At 40.2% G+C, this 23,493-nt stretch overlaps 1 protein-coding gene across 2 annotated transcripts in view; it reads left to right on the top strand.

The window, feature by feature from the left end:
• The window catches only part of Ccdc38 (coiled-coil domain containing 38), a 42,456-nt gene extending 18,979 nt beyond the window's left edge, over nt 1–23,477 (top strand). Inside the window, exons 10-19 of one of the 2 annotated variants that reach the window (XM_069990292.1) lie at nt 1,224–1,375; nt 3,751–3,843; nt 4,782–4,833; nt 6,468–6,537; nt 9,337–9,488; nt 11,266–11,401; nt 15,720–15,929; nt 16,926–17,131; nt 20,517–20,610; nt 22,566–23,477. In XM_069990292.1, the coding sequence (XP_069846393.1) occupies nt 1,224–1,375; nt 3,751–3,843; nt 4,782–4,833; nt 6,468–6,537; nt 9,337–9,488; nt 11,266–11,401; nt 15,720–15,929; nt 16,926–17,131; nt 20,517–20,610; nt 22,566–22,679 (1,279 nt within the window). In that variant the 3' untranslated portion in view covers nt 22,680–23,477. The remainder of the gene's footprint in view (nt 1–1,223; nt 1,376–3,750; nt 3,844–4,781; nt 4,834–6,467; nt 6,538–9,336; nt 9,489–11,265; nt 11,402–15,719; nt 15,930–16,925; nt 17,132–20,516; nt 20,611–22,565) is intronic. The other variant, XM_069990293.1, reaches the window with a different exon arrangement.
• The last annotated feature ends 16 nt before the right edge of the window (nt 23,478–23,493 follow it).

The raw sequence follows: 23,493 nt of genomic DNA, 5'->3' as shown, positions 1-23,493 counted from the left end.
CACAAGAGATCCTGGCCACAGAAGCTTCCCTCTCTGTTTAAGGATTGTAACATTGAAAGTCCTTCAGCATAGAGAATTCCTTTCCCTCTCTCACCCTGTGATATACTTTGACGATTCTGTCTGTTCCAAGAATATATGTAGACTCCCAATAGCAGCCTCTATGTTTGTGTACAGTTCTACATTTCTGCACAGTGGCCACCCAGTGACACCCTCCAGACAGCCCTTGACAGCCTCGCTCTCACCAGAGCTGAAGGAAGAGCCTAACAGATCAAGGATGGAAGCTGAGTACACTGATATGCTATAATAGCAGTAAGAATACTGACAAGGATCTTAATAAGGAAGACCTAGAAAGATGAGCGCCTTTTCACTTGAGCTTTCCTGACCTGCATTCCTTTGGGTCTACTTCGTAATGTGATTGGGTTCAACCATTGCGGAGCAAGGGTGGAAACCTTTCAGTCCAGGTATCTGTCAGGTATCTTAAGCATTAGGGAATTACATGGTCCCACTTAAGTGTTGACTCTATCACACACTCAAAGGATGACTTTGCAAGCCATCCATCTCTTCTAAAAGACTGAAGTGAGAATAGCTACCTGTAAGATGTGAGAGGGATAAAATGATACCCTCAGTACATGGTAGGTTATCACAAAGTGTTAGTCTTCTCTCTTCCCCTCAGGTCAGTACTGTCTTTTATTCTATTTAATTTCTTCCCGTGTCTAAAATTTAATACAGTACAATGCTTCATTCAGAAATAAGGAAGCAAAGGAAAATTATAGTTTTTAACTTTTATTTTTTGGGCCAGTCCTGGGGCTTGAACTCTGGGCTTGGTGCTGTCCTTGAGCTCCTTTTTTGCTCAAGGCTAGTACTCTACCACTTGATTAACAATGCCACTTTTGGCTTTTTCTGTGATTAATTGGAGATAAGAGTCTCACAGACTTTTCTGCCTGTATGGACTTCAAACTACAATCCTCAGATCTCAGCCTCCAAAGTAGCTAGGATTACAGGCATGAGCCACTGGCACCCAGCTAGTTTTAGCATATTTTATTCAGATAACAGCCCTATAGGTATCTTTCTAATCATACATTGTTGAAGCCTGTATGTTTATAGTCACACTTTTAATTTTGTGAGTACGTTGTTATATAAGTATATTATCAAGAGAATTAATTTTAAGTATTGTATATGCTTTAATACTGATGGAACTAACCATATTCTTGTTTCTTTTGAAGTGACATAACAAAAACAGAATTCCTTCTCAGGGAGTACATGCAATATGGATATTTTCTGTTGAAATTATCTCCAAAACATTGGCAACTACAACAAACACTAAAAAAAGAGCAGGCGCAAAAAAGTAATATTGTTCTTCCAAAAATAGTACCAAGTAAGTCATGTAGTCTTAATTTTAATTAAGTAAATAGTCTTGATTCTGAAATATTCTGCTTCAATTGGGCGGTATGTATTTGAATAGTTAGAATTTTACAAGGATTCCTACTACTTCTTTTTTGTTGGTGGTGGTGGTGATGGGGCTTGAACTCTGAGCCTGGGCACCGTCCCTGAGCTCTTCAGCTCAAGGCAAGCACTCTACCACTTGAGCCATAGTGTCACTTCTGGTTTTCTGGTGGTTAATTGCAGATAAGAGTCTTTATAGACTTCCTTGCCTGGGCTGGCTTTGAACTGCAATCCTCAGATCTCAGCCTACTGAGTAGTTAGGATTACAGGCGTGAGCCACCAGTGCCTGGCTCCCACTACCTCTTACTATAAATGGTTCATTTGGAAATTCAGGTTCATTGCAAGTGTAAAGCCATAAAAATATATACATAGAAAAAGAGAAACGTATTATTTTGAGATGAAATAAATAGCATAGAAATAATAATCAAAAATTATTAAAGATAATAATAAAGTTTTCTATACAGTCAACAGATATAAAGTCAATTATACTTTATTAACTAATTATCTTAAATAAGCTGATCTTATTAACTATAAATATATAAGCAAATTAAATTAAAAAAAAAAACCAACCCTTAAAGTATGTGACCTGCTAGTCTGACAAACAGAAAGATTTATGTTTTCAGATAGGAAGATTAGTATTATAAAGTTACCAATTTTCCTGAAACGAATGTATACATGTTACCCAAAGAAATATGAACAAGTACTGATTTTTTGTTTTGTTTTGTTTCCAATTCTGGAGTTTGAATTCATGGCTTCCCGTTTGCTAGGTTGGAACTCTACTACTTGAGCTGCATCTCCAGCCTGACTTGGTTGGTTATTTTGGTTATTATTCTCAAAGATTTTTCTGTCTGGGGCTTCAAACTGTCATCCTCTGGATGTCCAACTCCTAAGTAGCTAGGATTACAACCATGAGCTACTGTTACCTAGAAACAAATACTTTGAAGTGAGAAAGTAATAAAGGAAGTTATTATTCCTTTAGCATATTATATACTAGTCATGCCATTTCAGTAAGCAGAATAGCGGTAGGGAAGTCAACTCAATGGACTAGAAATTGATCTCATTATATAAACACTTTAATCAGTGATCAAAAATGGAGGTACAAAGAAAAATGGAAGACTTCAGCAACATGTGGTAATTAGGACTGGACATGATCCCACCTGAAAAACATTCTGGAAAGCTGGTTAAATGTAAGAAATATGAATTTGCAGACCTTGGTCACCAAGCACCAAGCAGAATAATCCCTGGGAGAAGAGAGGGCAAGGAAGCAAGCAGCTTTCTTCCTAGGGTGTTTCCAGGACGTCCCAAAAGACAGAGAGCCACAGTGGAGCTCAGCTGAGAGATGAGCATTTACATCACAGACATAAGCAAAGCACAAGTAAAGGAGATTGTGTTTTTCAGAGAGCTGATTGTTAAACATTCCCAGGATACCACTGATGATTACCTTACTCATTTTACCACTCAGCTTTCGTGTGTGTGTGTGTGTGTGTGTGTGTGTGTGTGTGTGTGTGTGTGTGTGTGTGTGTGTGTGTGTGTGTGTACTGACACTTGCTCACAGTTCACTAAAGGGTACTGAACAAGTAGGACCGGGTATGGTGTTATAGGTGGGGTAGAAATAGGACCATCACAATCTGAAGCCAGTCCAGGCAAAAGCATGAGACTTTATCGTAAAACAAACTAAAAACAAAAGGACTGGAGCATGGCTCAGCAGTAAAGCACCTGCCTAGCAAGCATAAGGCCCTGAATTCAAATGCCAGTACTGTAAAAAGAAAGAAAAGGAAAAAGAAAAATGGAGCAAGAGGGAAATAGGAATCATAATAAAGAAGTTACTTGCAAGCACTTGACAGCTTAAGACTTAGTCCTCCTGGATGCATATGTAAATAGAGGAATGCTCAGAACCCACTTAGTCAAGAAGTGTCAGTGGCAATTACTGGAATTTCACAGGTAATGACAGACTGATAGGACCAGTGGAGCCCCTCAATCTCCCAAAGTCCATTCTGCCTATGCCAGAGACCAACCTTCATCACCTGCAGAATAAGAGATCTCCATCTTGTATTTCAGAGTCTGAAAGTTTCTACAAAAAATAATCTCCCCTGATGATGAGACACTCCCATCCGCAATCTATAAAAACTGTTAACTTCCAAATGTATGCATTATCCTGCCCATGTAATTGTAGCCCCTCTGTACAGTATGTTCTCAAATAAAATAAAATACAATTTAAAAAAAACTGTTAACTTCCATAATAGGCATTTTACATTAAAAACATAATAAAATATTTCCTCCCCCTCCTCCTTTTTTTTTCATTTTTAGAAAGCACAGGAAGTTCACATAAAAAACACCACCGGGTGGATGGATCTGAAAAAACATCATCAGATGAACATTATTCAGTAAAAGTGAACAAAGGTAAAAGTTGAGAAGTGTGACTTAATTCCCCAAAGGAAAACTGGAGAATGTTCCTCCAAGTAGAAAAGGAAGGCCTAGCTACAGTCCAGGACACCAGGCCAGGGGCAATCAAGTGATGGCCGTTGGTCTGTGACTTAGATAAATCTCTCTTGGGAAGAATAGAAACTTCCAGAACTTTCTTTAAGGCCATGATCCCCTTTAGATGGATGGTCCCCTCCTCCCTCCACAGGACCCTACAACCACAGGCCAGGAAATTGGCTCCAGTGTGTTGTCCTTGTTTGATTTTTGGACATTTAAAAATCAACATCCTCCTATGAAAACCACAAGATCTGTAGTGTGGGCTCAAGCTAGAAACTTACCCATTTTGGAAGCACCTGCCCTGTCAGGTGTGGATGTGAGTATGGGGTATATGTGTGTGTGTGTGTGTGTGTGTGTGCGTGTGTGTGTGTGTGTGTGTTATGTGTACATACATGTATAACACATATCTAATTTCTCTTTCATACACATATGTGCATATACATATACAAACAGGAACCCATGAACATGTATATACTATATATATATATATATAATATATATATATATATATATATATATATACACACACACATATATATCTATTAACATGCATTTCTTAGTTTTGGTCCCTAGTTTGTGACTTCCAATAGTAGTTACAACATGCTTATGACAAATCATGTCCCCCACCATCACAGCCAAAATGCCTTTGATTTTATACTTATTCTTGGATCCCAGTTTCAGTAGAAGTTCCATTTTCCATATGATTATCTTTCTGACGATAAAACGATCACAACTTGAAACAGTAATGTGAAGTGAAATTGAATATCTCATCCCAAATGGCAAAGACCAATTTCTAAAGCCACATTCTTTCTCTCCCTATACCATCACAATGGGACGACTTCCCTGGGCATTCTGAACAGGAAAGCACCTCAAGAAGGTCAATTTAATCCCAGAGGTCAAGAAATCATTCAGGTACAGTACATACTTAGTCACCCGCGTTGAAGCTGAGAGAGAGTTTTAGAAAGTAGCTCTTGTTAGCCCTCTTCCCCCCACACAGAGACCCCCATCTCAGATTGTCCCAGGTATCAGGACAAATACTGGAGCTGCTTCTGTGTGCTCCTGAGGTGACCCAGCTCTCTGGCATCTGAATTCTTTGACAAGGACCTGCAAGTCTGATTTGTAGACAGTGCCAGTCCCCTGCCTCTGGGGTTTTCCTCTCTCACCATCCACTGTGGTATGGTTTATTACAGTAGTCCGGGCTGTTGATTCATGTACACTTGTTTTGTAAAGGGCTCGTTTTCAACTCTGGCTTTGACAAGGGAGACTTAAGAAAATATAGTATGCCTAGGTTACCAGCCCTGAAGGAGAGCTCTGAGGCAGCATTACAGTGCCCACAATGATCACTCAGACACTTGACTCTGAATTTTAGGGGCCCCAAAGCCACTCTATTTCTGCAGCATTTACCCATCACTAGAGTTTTAATTCATCTTTTAGTTTGAGCTAACTATAGGTTCACATGCAATTCTAAAAATTGTACAGACAGATCCCATGTTCCGCTGCCCCAACTTCTCCCAGTAGCACACCATCTTACAAAAGTGTAGCCCAACGCCACAGTCAGCAAATTGACCAGACATAGCAAATCCAAAACATCCATAGAGGATCCTTGTTATATGGCCCATTTGTAGCCACACCCTCTACTGGAACTGAACCCCATTTTCATATATACATACATATATATATATATATATATATATAATTGTACAGATACTGTACAGAGCGGTTACAGTTACATGAGTAAGGTAATGAGTACATTTCCTATTGAGTATTGTTACCTCCTCCTTAGTTTTTCCTCTACCATCCCTTCTCTCCCCACCTCCCCAATTCCTCCCAAGTTGTAAAGTTCATTTTCAACATAGTGTCTTGTATATCTCCTTGTTACAATGGGTCAACCTGTATCCTTATTTCAACATTCCCTCCCCAAATTAGAAAAATGTATGTATATGATGCAGGACACTGGAATCAAATACAGTGAAAACAAGGATTATACAATGAGGGAAGAACATACAAAAGAAACAAAACAATCACATGGTAGATTATAAGTACATTAAAAACAACAGCAAGAAAGATAAAAATCGCTTGTGTCCCTATCTTGGGGTTCATTTTGCTTAGCATCATCTAATATGGTCATATCTAGGTAGATGATGCTAAGATGATGCTAAGCAAATTTTTTTTGAATTCTCAGGAACCACACTGATTTCTTTTTTTTGGGGGGGTGGTCCAGTTGTGGGGTCTGAACTCTGGGCCTGGGCACTGTCCCTCAGCTCTTCAGCTCAAGGCTAGTGCTCTACCACTGGAGCCACAGCGCCACTTCCGGCTTTTTTCTTTTTGCTTATGTGGTGCTGAGGAATCGAACCCAGGGCCTCACGCGTGCAAGGCAAGCGCTCTACCACTGAGCCACCTTCCCAGCCCCACCACACTGATTTCTGCAATGAGCAGTTTCCTAAAAGGCTAACTGGTAGGCTGCCGAAAAGAACTGTTTCAGTTGGAGCCCAATGAAAGCCAATATGTTAACAGAAAAGTCACAAAGAATTCTTTTTCTCTTACAGCCGGCCTGACAGTAGCAGCTCTGAAGACAGTTTGGATTTCATTTTAGATAATGACATCAACTTTGCTCTGGTAACCAGGCGTTATTTCTCAATTTACATAATGTGCTTTGTGAAAAGTATACATGTGTATTTCGGAGCGCTTTTTTTTTTTTTTTGGTCAGCCATGGGGCCTGAACTCTGGGCCTGGGTGCTGTCCCTCAGCATTCAGCTCAAGGCTAGCGCCCTACCACTTGAGCCACAGCACCACTACCAGTTTTCTGAGTGGTTTATTGGAGATAAGAGTCTTACGGGCTTTCCTGTCCTGGCTGGCTTTGAACCGAAATCCTCAGATCTCAGCTTCCTGAGTAGCTAGGATTACAGGTGTGAGCCACCAGCACCCAGCTTGGAGGGTTTTTGAAATTAAAATGTCTATTTCAAATATTTCACAAATTTTCCAGAAGGAAATAGGATATTGATGTTATTCTTCAATTGTCTCTATATCAAACTATCTATGAAAGACCAATGTCTATAGAGGAAAGTTGTGATTTGGGAAGATTTATAACCTACAGTCTTCCCATGAAAATAGACATGTATTTGAGATGGATTGGGTAGCTAGACCCAGAAAATAAATAAGTCTTCACTCAATCCCATCTTGATTGCTATAAAATTGATTTATGCTTATCTTACCTGAAATCCAACCACAGAGACTCAAAGTGAATTTAAATAACATCCATTATTTCATACAACATGACTTACCCAAGATATCTTTTTTAATTTTTTTCTTGTCATTTGTGGGGCTTGAACTCAGGGCCTGCGCACTGTCCCTGTGCTTCTTTATGCTCAAGACTAGCACTCTACCACTGGAGCCACAGTACTACTTCTGGTTTTTGAGTGTTTAATTTGAGATAAGAGTCTCATGGGAGGGCTGGGAAGGTGGCTCAGTGGTAGAGCACTTGCCTTGCATGTATGAGGCCCTAGGTTCGATTCCTTAACACCACATAAGCAGAAAAGGCTGGAAGTGGTGCCGCGGCCCAAGTGACAGAGTGCTTTAGCCTTGAGCTGAAAAGTTGAGGGACAGTGCTCAGGCCCAGAATTCAGGCCCCATGACCAGCAAAAAAAAAAAAAAAAAAAAAAAAAAAAAAGAGTCTCATGGGGACTTTTCTGCCTGGGCAGAATCCTCAGATCTCAGCCTCCTGAGTACCTAGGATTACAGGTGTGAGCCACCAACACCCAGCTAACAATTGTGTTTTGTGTGAACCTATAAACAGAATTAAGCATTTTAAGTGCACAGTTGCATTAATTATTCACATTGTTGAGCAAAAGATCTTTACACAACTTGTTCCTTTTGCAAAACTGAAACCCTGCCCACATTGAACACCCCCCTCTCCCAACTTCTCTAGCTCTTTCTAAGAGACTGGCTATGTTAGATAACTCATACAAATAGTATAGTATTTGTCTTTTTTTTTATTTCTGGTCCTGGGGCCTGAACGCTGGGCCTGGGTGCTGTCCCTCAGCTCTTCAGCTCAAGGCTAGCACTCTACCACTTGAGCCACAACGCCACTTCTGGCTTTTTCTGCTTATGTAGTACTGAGGAATCGAACCGAGGGCTTCATGTATGCAAGCAAGGCAAGCACTCTACCACTGACTCACCTTCCTAGACCAGTATTTGTCTTTTTTATAGGTAGCTTCTTTCATATAATAGCATTTTCCCCAAAGTTCAGCCATCAACAAGTTCTCCTTTTTAAAGTCTGAATATATTCCATTATATGTCTGCATTACATTTCCTCTATTCCATTCTGAATACCCATTCAGCCATCCATAGACATCAAGGTTGATTCTGCTACTTGTCAATAATGATGAAAATAAGATATGTGAACACACAAGTCATTTTTATAAAAATTGTTTAAAGTCATACGAACTATTCTTAAAACTTTGGAAAATATGAAAGAAAATAATTGCAAGGTGAGGAGAAAATCACTTTCATTTAGCCTCTGTCTTCTATTTCTTCTTTCTTGCTGTTCCCTTTCCTTCTTTTCTGTCCTTGATTTCTTTTTTTTTTTTTTAATTGTGAAAATACTGTACAGAGGGGTTACAATTACATGGGCAAGATAATGAGTACATTTCTTATCAAGCATTGTAGCCTCCTCCTTTGTTTCCCCTTCCCATCCCTTCCCATCCTCCCCCTGACCCCCCACCCAATCCTTCCCCACCCCCCCCCCGGCACCAAAGTTCAAAGTTGTAAAGTTCATTTTCGACATAACGTCTGTCCTTGATCTCGTCTGCTATACCCCTTCTTTTTTCTTTTTTCCTGATTGCACTCTTTTTTTGTGTGTTCTCTTACTCTATCTAGTGTCTCTGATCTCCTGTCATTCCTAAATTGTCCTTTTCCAAAGAGCCATCTCCCACTTGGAAATATGCAAGGCTCCCATCAATTCTCTCCCTGCCTATCTTACAGTCACCGAAAGAATGTTCACATAAAGGCCCATGCTTTGGGAGATAGTAAAGATAAGTTAGGGGTGGGGCCTAGTGGAAGAAAGTTAGGTTATTGGCCAAGTATCCCTGAAGGGGTTACTGGGACATTAGCCCATCTCTCCTCCCTCCTGGCCACCATTAGGTGAACAGGTTGCCACCACCATGTGCTCCTACCATGATGTGTCACCACAAGTGCGAAGTGATGGGCCAAGTGTCTGGACTGATACCCCTGAAACTCTGAATCAAACCTTTGCTTCTTGTGAGTTGATATCTCAGGTATTCTTGTCACAATGATGGCAGTCTGGCTAGAACCAGTGTTACTTTACTCCATTGCATTTTCCAGATGGGTTACATGTGTGTATGTGTATGTATGTATCTGTATATGTATATCTGACTTGCATTCTTCATTATTGGTTAGGAGCCAGAGATTTACTTCAAGGAACCAGAAGAGTTACTTCAAGTCCTCACTGAGCTGGAAGAGCAAAATCTTAATCTGGTCCAGTATTCCCAAGAAATAGATGAAAATCTTGATGAGGTCAACAGAAGAGAAAAAATTATACAGGATAAGATGTAAGTCATTAAAAACAACAGCATTTAATCTATGAAGCAATTCCTGACCAGAAACTATGTCCAGCTCATTGATGATGGCTCTTGCTCATGATGTCTCAGGATGTGGGTAGGATGTTTTAAAATTAATAATAGTTTACTCTATGGGTGTGAAAGGAAGAAGCTGTACTTGCATAGAATAGCCTGGCCTGCTTCCTTTTCCTTGTGAACATGTCTTCCTAGCTAGTAATAATGATAGTTTAGAAGACTAAAAATAAGACAATGTCTCTACAGCCTTAATTTTTTTCTCAGTATAATGTTTACCCCATCACATAGCTAGGTATCATTTCTGTAATTAAATCATGTCATGTTTTGGGTGTTAATAAGTGCATTTTCTCTAGTTTGTGACTCTCAGAAAAATAACTTTCTATTATTTAGTAGTATAATCTTTTAAGCCAGGCATGGTAGCTCATGCCTATAAATCCAGCTACTTGGGTAGAAATCGAGAGGGTGGAAGTAAGAGGCTATCCTGGGCAAAAGCTAGTGAAACCATGCCTGAGTGAAGTAGTGCATGTTTATAGTACCAGCTATGTGGGAAGAGTAAATAGGAGGATCAAAGTCCAGGCCAACCAGGAAAACTAACACAAGACCCTATCCGAAAATAACAAAAGCAAATGTGTGAGATCCTGAGTTCAAACTCCAGTACCATAACAAGAAAAATAGTATGAGGCTTGAACTCTGGTCCTGGGCACTGTCCCTGAGCTCTTCAGCTCAAGGTGAGCGCTCTACCACTTGAGCCACAGCACCACTTGTAGTTTTCTGGTAGTTCATTGGAGATAAGAGTCTCATGGACTTTTCTGGCCAGGCTGGCTTTGAAGCATGATCCTCAGATCTCAGCCTTCTAATTAGCTAGGATTACAGGCGTGAGCCACTGGCGCCTGGCTTATATCCTTTTATATCAGTGCTATTTCATATCAAGACTTATGTCAGGGGAAGGAGGCTGCATACTTACTCTAAAATTTTATATTATTATTGTTTCACAAAAGAGATTCAAGCCACAGAGAATAGATCTCTATTTCTATCCATTAGGAAAAAATGGGTAAAACTTTTAAATATAATTTTATTGTTATTAATGTGTTGTGCAAAGGGATTACGATTTCATAAGCCAGGCATTGAGAACCATTTTCTGCCAGAAGGTGGAAATCTTTTTTATAATGAATCAAGCTACACGTATCTTCAGAACAAATTAATCTGTCCAAAACCCAGCCACCATTACCACTACATGTCCTTTGAATCCTGTATTATTCTCAGTCTTTATGGTGTGTGATTTCCACACCCCCCCCTATACTTTTTTGGGATAAGACAGGTGCAGGCAGATAGGGAAAAGAAGGTAAGCCCTGTGACCCAGAGGTTCCTTCCAAGAATCTAAACTGGGTAAGGGAGGGATTCCTTGGCTCCTTAGGTTTTCTAATTGGCCAGATCTGAGAACACATACCTAGCTTGAGAACACACACTACAGCCTGAGTTCCTGAAGCCTCCATTCTGCTGCTCTGTGGGATCTTCAGGGAACCGTAAGAGTAGATAGGGGAAAATGACTCCTGATGGAAGCAAAAGGCAGCGGTTATGTTTGTTTTCCTCATTGTAACTTGAGCACTTTAGGCCATGTCTTCCAAAACAAAGTCCTGTCTGACTTGCTAGTTGCCAGTGATGATGCATTCTGAAAGAGGCTGAAGCTTCCGGATTGCTGCTTTCCTCGTTAAAGCAACTTAGAGACGAGGATCCCTCTCTTCTATTACAATAGAAATGCCAATGTCGCCTTCTTGCTGGAGCACAAGGAAATGCTCAAGGCCCAGTGTGTGAGAGAGGAGGAAAAAGCAGCAGAATTGGAACTGAGATCCAGGCTCTTCAGTTTTGGAGAATTTAATTCAGATACTCAGGTAATGTTGTTGTTGTTGTTGTTTTGGGGTTGTTTTTACTATGGCCATGTTCCTTGGGCTCAAGATAATCATCATCATTTGCCTAAGCATTAGAATTGAGGTGTTTAAACCAATCACCAGTCCCAAGAAAAAACAGCATCATTGTTGCCAGGATGTAAACGGTCAATTTACTAGACTGGAAAAATTCAAATTGGCAGGGATTTGAGTGCAAAGATTGCCTTATTGCTTAATGTCCTCATAAATCTGGTGCTCAATAAATGTTTGCTGAATGAATGCTGAGGTTAATATTCAGACCTCCATCTCACATTACTTTTCTTGGATGTCCTCAAATGAACTAACAATTCAATGTGAATCTTTGAGGCTAATATATTTATGGCCATGCACTTGATTTTTCAAACAGATTGAGTTCAGATAGATTTTAGGAACTTCATCAGAAAAAGATGACTATCCTCCCTTGCCTACTAGATTAACAAGCAGAAGCGGTTTAAATCTCTCTCTCTCTCTTTCTCTCTCTCTCATATCCTAGGGCATTACAACCTGAGTTAGCATGAGCTGGACTCATGCAAAACTATAGCAAGAGCTATAACAAGGTTTCTTTCTTAACCATTTTTTAAAAACTATAGTCATATATACATAAATTTGAGCCAGGCATGGTGGTTCCAGCTTGTAATCCTAGATCCTTGGGAGGTGGGATATCACAGCTGTGTTGATGCCACCCCAGGGGGAGAAAAGATGTTTATAAGACTCCATCTCAACCAATGGCTGGGTGTTGTAGTGTGCACTGTTATCCCAGCGTAGGGGAAACACAATAGCTGGGCACAGCAGTGTGCACCTGCCAGTGACACAGAAGCACGAGAGGAAGGATCTTGGCCCAGACTGAGCTAGGTTTACAGCAAGACTCTATTCTGAAAATAACTAATACAAAATAGGAGTGTGGCTGAAGTAGAAGAGCACCTGCCTTGCAAGTATGAAGTCCCGAGTTTAATTCCCAGTACTGCCAGATTATATGTGTGTGTGTGTGTATAAAACCACCTAACTATTATAAATGTAATTCAGTAACATTAAGTATATTTGCCATGACCATCACTACTATCTTTTTCCAGGTTTTCATCAAAATTTCAACATGCATTTTAACATCTTAATGATTACAAATGTACAGTTCAGTTGTGTTAAGTACATTTGTGTTGTGCTGCAACCAATCTCCAGAACTCTTCCATACTGTAAAAGCAAAACTCCGTGAACCACTAACTTCTCCCCCTTCCTCTTCTGTTCCCCGGCAACCACCATCCTTTCCATCCCTAGGAATTTGGCTCTGCTAGGTAACACCTGAGTGCACTTATACAGTAGCTGACCTTTGATGTCTAGCTTATTTTACATAACTGCATCTGATACATAACATGTATCAGAACTGAATTCCTTTTAAGACTGAGTGATACTCGATCATAGCTACCATATTTCGTGTACCCATTCTTCAGTTGGTGGCACTCTTCAATTCTATCTTAAGTAATTCTGAAGCTGACTGACCTGAAGAAATGTAAGGTAAATATCTATGACATTTACCAAACCTCCACCAAAGTGAGCCCCTTTCACTCAACTTTGGAAGAAAGTGGGATTTTTAATTCTCTTCACCATTGAGGCCACCAGATCCCTAAATAGAGAAGAGAAAATTACCTTTTGAAGGCTAGCCATTAAAATTTTGGTCACAATTATGCCCAATGTATATATACACTCTGGACAATGGGCTGATAATTTATAGTCTTCCAGAACTCTTCAGCATAGAGAAAGTAGAGTTGAAGAAAAAAACAAAACAAACAAACAAACAAAAAAAGCCCAGAAGAGCACAGGATTCTTTTCTTACAATTTTCCTACCAATTCCAATCAATTCCTACCAATTTCCAACCCAATTCCTTCAGATCTCAAAATATACAAAACATAATCCTTTATCAACAAATACACAGTCACATCTCATTTTTTTGTTTTCTATCTTTACTGATCTATGTGAGGTACCTACTTTTTGGAGGGATGGGGGGGGGTCCAGTCATGGGGCCTGAACTCTGGGCCTGGGCGCTGTCCCTCAGCTCTTCAGCTCAAGGCTAGCGCTCTACCACTTGAGCCACAGCGCCACTTCCGGCTTTTTTTTTGCTTATGTAGTGCTGAGGAATCAAACCCAGGGCCTCATGCATGCAAGGCAAGCGCTCTACCACTGAGCCACCTTTCCAGCCCCAAGGTACCTATTTTTGATATACATAAAAAATGATTACTTGGAGCTATGATAATTACAAGTATTTCATTCTTTCAAAATGGTCACATTTCTAATTGTACCTAATCTCTGCATTTTTTTCCCTTTATTTTAAAGCAAAATTTTAGGCTGGATCTAGTGGCTCATGCCTATAATTCCAGCTACTCATTACGTGTAAAAACAAGGACTGTAATCCAGACCCATCCAGGCAAAACATCACAAAACTCTATCTGAAAAGCAAATAAACTGGGTACAGTGGCTTATAGCTACTCAGGAGGCTGAAATCAAAAGGATAGCAATTCAAGGCCAGTCCCAGCAAAAAGCCAATGACTCCATCTCAAACCAATAAGAAGCTGGACACAGTGGTATACACCTGCCATCCCAGTTGGACAAGAAGTATACATAAGAGAATCACAGTCCAGCTGCTGGCCAAAAATCAAAATCCTATCTGAAAAATAACAAAAACAATAAGGGCAAAGAGTATAGCTCAAAATGGTAGAGTGCAAGTCCTTGAGCTAAAACCTAAGTACTGAAAATACAAAACTAACTAAACAATAACTAAACAAAACACTTCAGCAAAAAGCATTGAGGACTTAGATCAAACTCTAGGATCACAAATTTTTAAAAACATACATAAACAATTAGGGTACTTCTCAACATAGTCATGTACCATTCAACAGGGGATAGACTATCATCAGCGGCCCCTAAAAGTCTTCCTCTTTCCCCTTTCCAGTCTCCATCATTCCTCAGAGGTGACTACCATACCATCCTGGCTTCTCCTACCATCCGCTGAACTTTGCAGACATGGAATCATGTGATGTGTCCTCCTTCTTTCTCTCACCATTTGTGAGATTCATCCATCTGGTTCCAGTTGGTTTCCAGTGGACATGAAATGGAGCTTTAGTTGTCACACACTGTTCCATTTGCAGAATGTGTTCAGCTCTTGTTCTAGTCCTTTGTACATCAGCCGGGAAGTCTGGGAAGTGTGGAGTAGCATTACAGAATTGTTGGGTTGGGAAGACCTTGTGATGGCATTCTCTTCAGTCTAAAATAGTGCTCTGGTCACATCATCTGCCTTTCACTGCTGGGCTGGAGTTCTCACCCTGGTGCTCTCATCCATAGTCCTGCTCTGCAGCCGTCCAGGTCAGCTTCGCCTCCACCCTGCTCTGGGCCAGGCCTGCCATCTGGTGGCAAGAGCAGATTTCTAGCCTCACGCTTCTCGGCCTGCTGTCCCTAGTTGGTCTCTGCCTGGTTCTCTTCTCTGTCCTTTAGCTTTGCTGGGTCACATCTGTTTTTTACACATAAGTTATCTTCCTTAATCTCATTCCCATTACTAACTTCTTAATGTTATTTCTACCTTGTTATTTGAAGAAAATGCCACAACTTTTCCTCTCCTGTTTGATAAGGAAGCATGTTTTAGATGGGGAAGACAGAGAAAAGATATTGTGAAAAGTTACTGCCTGTTCATCTCTAAAACTCTAACCAGTCACCATCAACACAGCCATTTTCATATTTAAGCTGCTTTTCCCCAAAACTAGTATTGAATATCTATTTTAAAACTGCCATGTATTTTGTTCCTGCTTTACGGATTTGTGTTTTGCCATATATAGCAGATTTCAGCCCACTGGGCTTTTACTTTTTTTCCTCTTATATTTTTCTATAGATCTCCAAGGTTTCTAAAAGGAATATGTAGTTATATAAATAGGAAATGTGTGTTATTTTGAGGGGGTTAATGGCAAATAAGACTTCTTTTTTTTTTACATATTATTTTATATTTCAAGATTTTTCTCATATTTCTCCAAGATTTTCTTAATATAATAGGGAGTACACTAAGTATTTAGAGAGAGAAAAAAGGAACTTTATGATAAATAGAACCACAAGAATGCTCAGTAAGGCAGGCGGGAAGAGACAAGCTGTTGAAATCCACTCTTGGTATCGGATCCTGATTTTCATTGAATACTGGTACCTCTGGAGGGCATGTGTGGTTCCAGGATGGGCTGTCCACAGAAGTAGGCATCATGGAGGTCTTGGGTGTTTGTTTGTTCTCAGCTTTATGGTGATTCTCATCTTCTTGAGCAGAACCAGGAAATGGGGCAGAATATTCCCTGGAGAACGATTTGCTTTGCCCAGCAGTTTCTTGAGACCCTCAGTTTTACAGAGGATTCTGAGACCGAGAGCGAGGAGGAAAATGAGAATGAGAATGAGAATGAGAATGTTTTCATGGTCCCGAAACATGTTACTTCCACGCTCAAGATACTCCATGGACAGTTTAAACAACACACTGTCGAGGTACAGGGATCAGCAAGGTTTGGCCCAAATACCTCTTTAGAATGGATTTCCAATGTAGAGCCGTGAAAATTTTTTAAAGGCTCTCACAGGCCAGCCTGGAAATTCTTTTGCTTACAGTTTTCTCTAATAGAATACTTTCATTTATTCAGCAAACTTTTATTAAGTGTGTAGCTATGTGCAATGCACTGTTTTGGGTGTAACTATGAACATTACAAGTAGCTCTTTTCTTCTAGGTGCTTAGAAAGACAGGGCATGTATGCAAATAACCATCACCCAGAATCATTATAGTTTTAGCCATTAGAATTTTAAAAAGTGGGGGCTCACACATGACGTGGGTGGCACAGAAAGATTTAAAATGTGTAATGGCCTGTGCTTGAATGTTTAGGTAGTCAGATAAAAATGTCTGAGCCACAAGGTTTTGTCTTATTACCATTACCTTTTGTGTGTGTGTATGTGCCAGTACTGGGACTTGAATTCAGGGCCACATGATCTCCCTTAGCATTTGCTGCTCAAGGCTAGTACTTTCCCACTTGAGCCCACAAGTCTACTTCTGGCTTTTTGCTGGTTAACTGAAGATATGGAAATATGAGGCTTCAAACCCTGATCCTCAGATCTCAGCCTTCTGAGTAGCTAGGGTTACAGGTGCAAGTCACCAGCACCCAGCTTCCATTACTTCTTATACTTAACACTTCAATGTTTTGAGAAAATAATCCATGGTGTAAACCATGACATAAATACCACAAGCTGCATCTTATCACTGATCTTTATGATGTTAAAGTTTTTCTTTTTCAAAGGAAACATCTAGGAGGCTGGGGGTGGAGCTCAGTGGTAGAACATACACTTAACATACAGGTTCCACCTCCTGCACCAAAAGAAAAGGAGACATTTAATGCTATAGAACTTTTCATTGTAACATAATAAAATGGAATCTTGCATTTATTGAGTGAGCATAGTGACATAGTTATTTTCTGCTCTTTCTTTTCTTCTCTATCTCAGGAAAAGCTGATACAGTCACTTAGTAAAAAAATCAATCAAGTGTACACTATGTGCATTGGAGAAGCTGAGGTTGGCAGCATGACAGCAGTTCAGAAACTGGTCAAAGTAGAGAATCGCCTGGTGGAACTGAGTGATCTCATCGAGTCCATTCCCAAAGAAAATATGGAGGCGATTGAGAGGATAAAGCAGAAGGAGAGACGGCAAAAGTACTGTCAATGTCTTTTCATAGAAGTGTAGTGAATGACCTCATGCGTGGCTGCTTTAGCCTGGATTCCACCTTGAGCAGCTGTTGGATGGCAAGGATTGCCATAGGGGGAGGCGGTGGTGCTCTCCTCAGAGGGCTATTCTTTAGTATGTGCTCATCAAATGTTCTTAGAAAAGAATGTGTTATTTATTACCATTGATAACCAACACAGTATAGGAAAAGAGCTAGGTGAGTTCACCCTTTAGCCTGGTAACATCAATCTTCAGTGTGAACTCTCATTATAGCAACATTTTTGAATAGCTAGCACATAAAAGGACTGCACTTACGTTCAGGGTCCCGAAGCATAGCATCAGGAGCCCTTCATTGGGAAACATAGGGAGACCCCCTTCTATGAAAGAACTCCTAAAAGGGGCTGGGAAGGTGGCTCAGTGGTAGAACGCTTGCCTTGCATGCCGGAGGCCCTGGGTTCGACTCCTCAGCACCACATAAGCAAAAAGAAAAAAGCCAGAAGTGGCGCTGTGGCTCAAGTGGTAGAGCGTTAGCCTTGAGCTGAAGAGCTTAGGGACAGCGCCCAGGCCCAGAGTTCAGGCCCCACGACAAGACCCAAAAAAACAAAAAAACAAAACTCCTAAGAGTCAGAGCCACACAAGGAGGTGCCAAACTGGCAACACTGATAGAGCATTTACTCACTGACTCTTTTATTCCTCAAGACAATCTCCTGAGGGTCATCATCCCTTAAACCCCATCCCACACCTCATCAGGGTCTTTTAGAATACACTGGTATCTAGATTTCTACAAGTCAAACAAAGACATTATGTATCTTGTTTGGAACAATGATTATTACAAATATAATCACTAGAACAAGGTGGTGTACAGGTCAAGTTTTGAAGTGGGATGTCTAGACTTTAGCACAAAACATGATAGGGGGCAGGATAGTACAACTGCAAGCATGGACATAAAACCTGCCTATTGGGCTCAACTATTTACTATTTTGGGAGACTTCAGGTAGGTGGCATAAGGCAGGCCATTCCATTGATCTGTTAAATGGCAGTGATAATGGTATTTATCCCACAGGATTGTTGTGAGAATTAAATTAATCCATGTAGAGCTAGGCGCCGGTGGCTTGCACCTGTAACCCTAGCTACTTAGGAGGCTGGGATCTGAGGATGGCAGTTCAAAGCCAGCCCAGGCACGAAAGTCCATGAGACTTTTTTTTTTTATTTAATTTATTTGTGAACATACTGTACAGAGGGGTTACAATTACATGGGCAGGATAATGCGTACATTTCTTACCAAGCATTGCAGCCTCCTCCTTTGTTTACCCTTCACATCCCTTCCCAGCCTCCCCCCTCCCCCTCCCAATCCCAATCCTTCTCCACTCCACCCCCACCCCCACCCCCCCCCCCCCCCGCACGGACGTTGTAAAGCTCGTTTTGGACATGACAACTTGTACTTCTCATTGTTGCAACAGGTCCACCTGTATCCTTAAACGACTTGTTTTTCCCCATCTCCTCCACAAGTTATACTAACATCAAATATAGTGAAAGCAGGGGTTATACTGTGGGGGAGGGACATACAAAGCAACAAAGAAATAATCTTATAAATGCGTTAGAAACACATGCATGAAAGAAAAAAACATTAAAATACATATCTAAGGGTTCATTTTCCTGACATCACATTATCTGACCTTTTCCGCTTGACTCACACATATACTAGATATTGCAAATAAGGGAAACCATGGGGCCTATGTTTCTTTGGGCCTGGCTTACTTCACTTAATATAATTTTTTCCAAGTTTTTCCATTTCCTAACAAATGGGGCAATGTCATTCTTTCTGATGGAGGCACAGAATTCCATTGTGGTCCATAAGACTCTTATCTCCAATAAACCAGTTAGAAAATCAGAAGTGGCACTGTGCCTCAAGTGGTAGAGCACTCACTTGCCTTGAGCTGAAGAGCTGAGGGATAGCACCCAGGCTGAGTTCAAGCCCCATGACTGACCAAAAAAAAAAAAAAAATTAATCCATGTAAAAGCAGGGAGGGAACCACTCAGCACATAGTAAAGTCTGAGATACTAGCCACTAATGTTTGTTACTTCTTTACTATATTACTATTGGGGATAGTTTCTCCCATATATTGTAGAAATGATGAAATTCTATTGAATATAAAACAAACTTAAAAAAGAATATCTGGAAGAGGATTGTTCTCTTCATAAAAGTGTCCTCAGTATACTGACTTGCATTAAAAATGTGGATATGGGTCTGGGTATGGGTACTCAAAAAACTGGAAGTGCTGGGCACTGGTGGCTCACACCTGTAATCCTAGCTACTCAGGAGGCTGAGTTCTGAGGATTGCAGTTCAAAGCCAGCCCAGGCAAGAAAGTCCATGAGACTCTTATCTCCAATTAACCACCAGAAAATGGGAAGTGGAGCTGTGGCTTAAGTGGTAGAGCCTTTTCCTTGAGCTGAAGAGTTTAGGGACAGCACCCAGGCCTAGAGTTGAAGCTCCATGACCAACAACAAGAACAACAAGAACAACAAAAACAAAAACTGAAAGGGTCACAGCTTAAAGGTAGCTCTGGGCAAAAGCTAGTAGGACACCTCACCCTATCTTAAGCTGGACATGGTGGCATATACCTGTGATCTCAGCTACAGAGAGTATAGGTAGGATAGCAATTTTGAGGCTGGCCCCTAGCAGAAACATGAGATCCTATCTGAAAAACAGAACTAAACCCCAAGGGGGCCCAGGGGCATGGCCCAAGTGGTAGTAATAGAACACCTACCTAGCAAGCTATGAGCCTCAGTTCTAGACACAGTACTACTAAAAAAAAAAAAAAAAAAAAAGCTTTGGTTCCCCCCACCCCACCCTTCATAACTTTTATACTGAAGACATAATAATAAAGGACCATAGAATAGCTATTCTGCACCAAATCTTATACTAGATAATTTTCATCCATTATTTTTCCCCTTACAACATCCCTAAAAAAGACTAATTGAACTTATTGGAATTTAGGATATCATTCAAAAAGATGAGCTGTACATTTTGCTGGAAATGCATTGTGCTACACACTTGTGATTTTTCTATATTACTTTTAAAGAAGTTTAAAAATATAACACACAGGTATGTATAAAATAACTGAAAGTTAATATGGTACAGAAAATGCTAGGTTGCGAGTGAAGACTTGCTCATATTTTTGACTAACGTGTATTTTTGACTAACGTATTTTTCTTCCAAAATGATACTGAAACTCCTTCCCATTTCAAAGTGGGATTGTTATAGAAGACCCTACATTTAGATAGGTCGTTATCAAATATGAATGATGCAGACTCTTTAAAATTTCTGTGGATTTAAGAATTTTTACAAAAATATTCCTTCCCTCCTGTGACAGGCTGCGTGATGAGAAAATGAGAGAAAAACAACGCCACCAAGAGGAAAGATTAAGAGCTGCTCTGGAAAGAGCCGTAGCACAACCAAAGAAAAAGGTCTGTTTTGTGCTCACTGAGTCTAGCCACAACAGTATTCAAGGGTCTGTTTCTGTGATGCAAAATCAAAATACCTTCTAACTTATCTAAACGAAAATATTGTGTATGTATGTGCACATGTCAAAAATGAAACCTCCTTGCCAGGCACCAGTGGCTCATGCCTGTAATCCTAGCTACCAAAGAGGCTGGCACCTGACGATTGCAGTTCAAAGCCAGCCTAGGCAGGAACATCCATGAGATTCTTATTCTCCAGTTAACCACAAGAAAACTGGAAGTGGCACTTACAGCTGAAGAGCTCAGGCACAGTACCCAGGCCCAAAGTTCAAGCTCCATGACAGGAAGGAAGGAAGGGAGGGTGGGAGGGAGGGAAACCTCCAACACTAGCTATTAATCCTAGCTACTCAGGAGGCTGTGATGTGAGGTTCACGGGTTCGGGTTCGAAGCCTGTCTGGGCAGTAAAGCCTGTAAGCTTCTTATTTCCAATTAACTACCAAAAAAGCTGGAAGTAGGCCTGTGACTCAAGTGGTAGTTTTTTTTTTTTGTTGTTTTTTGTTTTAATATGAAAGATTTTTTTTATTGTAAAGATACTATACAGAGGGTTACAGTTACATGCGTGAGGTAATGAATACACTTTCTCTTGAACATTGTTACCCCCTCCATTGTTTTCCCCCTACCATCCCCTTCCTCCCTCCCTTCCCCGAGGTTTTTTTTTTTTTTTTTTTGATTGTGATTAAGTGATTACATAATTTCCGGAAATTCACAGTAGTGTGGAATAATGATGCTCATTTAAAGTCACAAGTTCATTCTAACTTTCCTGGAGCAAATTGTCTATCAGTCTGTAATATATAACGGTGCTCACATGTTATATACCATATATGTGATCAGCAGCATGGGGATGTTTAGTAGTGGTTCAACCAGATGAGTGGGAGTTCTTTGTTTCTTAAGTCCTGTTAGTTTTGTCATATCACCTAACATTTTGGATTTAGCATCCACTTATCAGGGAGACCATGTACCGTTTGTCTCTTTGTTCTTGGCTTACCTCGCTCAACATGATTCCTTCTAGCTCCATCCATTTCCCTGCAAATGCCATTATTTTGTCATTTCTAATGGCTGCATAATATTCCATTGTGTATACATACCACAATTTTTGGATCCATTCATCTGTGGTGGGGCATCTAGGTTGTTTCCATATCCTAGCTATTGCGAACAGTGCTGCAATAAACATGGAGGTGCACATGTCTCAAGTGGTAGTTTTGAACAAAAGGCTAAGGAACAGTGCCCACACCCTGAGGTGAAGCCCCAGTAATGGCACCATTTTTTTTTTCTACAAAGAAACTTCCTGGTATGACAAAACTATAGTTGCTCATCTGAAGAAAGTACTTGATTTTCTGAGAGGTTTTTTTGGGGGTCAGTTGTGGGGCTTGAACTCAGGGCCTGGCCCTATCTCTGAGCTTTTTCCGCTCAGTGGTAGGCTATCACTCTACTACTCTGATCCACAGGGCCACTTCCTGTTTTCTGATGATAAAACTGGAGACTCCTAGACTTTCCTGCCCAGGTTGGCTTCGAACCAGAATCCTCAGATCTGTCTTCTGAGTAGCTAGGGTTACAGTATAAACCACCAGCACCCAGCTGTTTTCCGTGGTTTTTAATCTCTCTCAATCATGGAAGGAAAACTCACTTATGGCACTTGTCGAGAAATCAAATGTTAGTTTCTAATATGGTGTGTTTAGACTGGCCATTATCTGGAGCATGTTTGACTTTACCCAGATCTTCCCTTTTCAATTTGCCATTTAAGTTTGCCTAGAATGTTGGACATCCATTAGATTATCCCTTGGAACTGTGAGTAGTATTTTAAAGTTTTGTTCATGTAAAAACCAAGTCAACATTAACATTTTATGTACCTCAATAGAACAGAGCTAGCTATTAGTAATAATATTGTTTTCCTTTTGTTTCAGTTGGGAAGACGACTTGTCTACCGCTCAAAACCTCTATCTTCTAACAAAGAGGAAATAGTTCTAGTCACTGACTCACGAGCAAAATCACTGGAGGAAGAGTATTTTTTTAGTTGAAAAGGAGCAACAACATTTTTATTATGTTTTCATAGATTTTGACTGAGTAATGGCAGATCCTGCCACATACACTGTCCTAATTTAAGGAAGACAGACCCTTATTGCAAAGGTTTAGGATCGGAGTTATTTTCCTTCTTTTGTTGAAGCTTCCTATTATTCTTAAGTACTATTCCATACGGCTAAACATTTGTCTATTTTGAGTTGTCCCACTTGGGGATATACCTATATATAGGGAAATGACCATTAAGATGTAATAACAGCCGTTCTCTGACATGAGAATTTAAATACTATTTTCTCAACTGGACTAAAGGGAAGTTCACAGTATGCTCTTAACAGTATGGAATGTACATTAAGAGTGTACAAAGCAGCACATACACCAAAACTGGAACGATACAGAGCAGAGTGTATAACTCTAAAAGTCTCAAGAGTTTTTCTGATAATTAATGGTGTCAGAACATACCCCTAAGACTGTTTTCATTTCACATTAAGTTCTGTTCAGAAAAGTTTCTCTCAAGTGAACAAAGCACAGGCCTTTGAACCTAAATGTCAGGTCACTATTTCTGTTGTGTCTTATCTCCACACTGTAATTTCTAGGTGAGGTTTCAACTTTAGCCATACTATTTAATTTGCTTAGCATATACTGATACAGAATATGCATGTAGTTTACTAAGTAATACAGTATGTATTAATAAGAAATGTTTAGCTTTCTACATGTAAAAAGTGGCTTAAAAACCTTTAAGTAGTTTCACTTTCATAACACCATTCAAGGGATTTATTTGCTTCTTACAGAAAAAGTATTAACCTTACAAAAAAA

Source organism: Dipodomys merriami, unplaced genomic scaffold (assembly GCF_024711535.1).
Source record: "Dipodomys merriami isolate MVZ:Mamm:240054 unplaced genomic scaffold, mDipMer1.0.p SCAF_10, whole genome shotgun sequence".
Classification (NCBI taxonomy): Eukaryota; Metazoa; Chordata; class Mammalia; order Rodentia; family Heteromyidae; genus Dipodomys; species Dipodomys merriami.
Note: the sequence above shows the minus strand (reverse complement) of the source record. Positions and strands in the feature narration are given on the sequence as shown.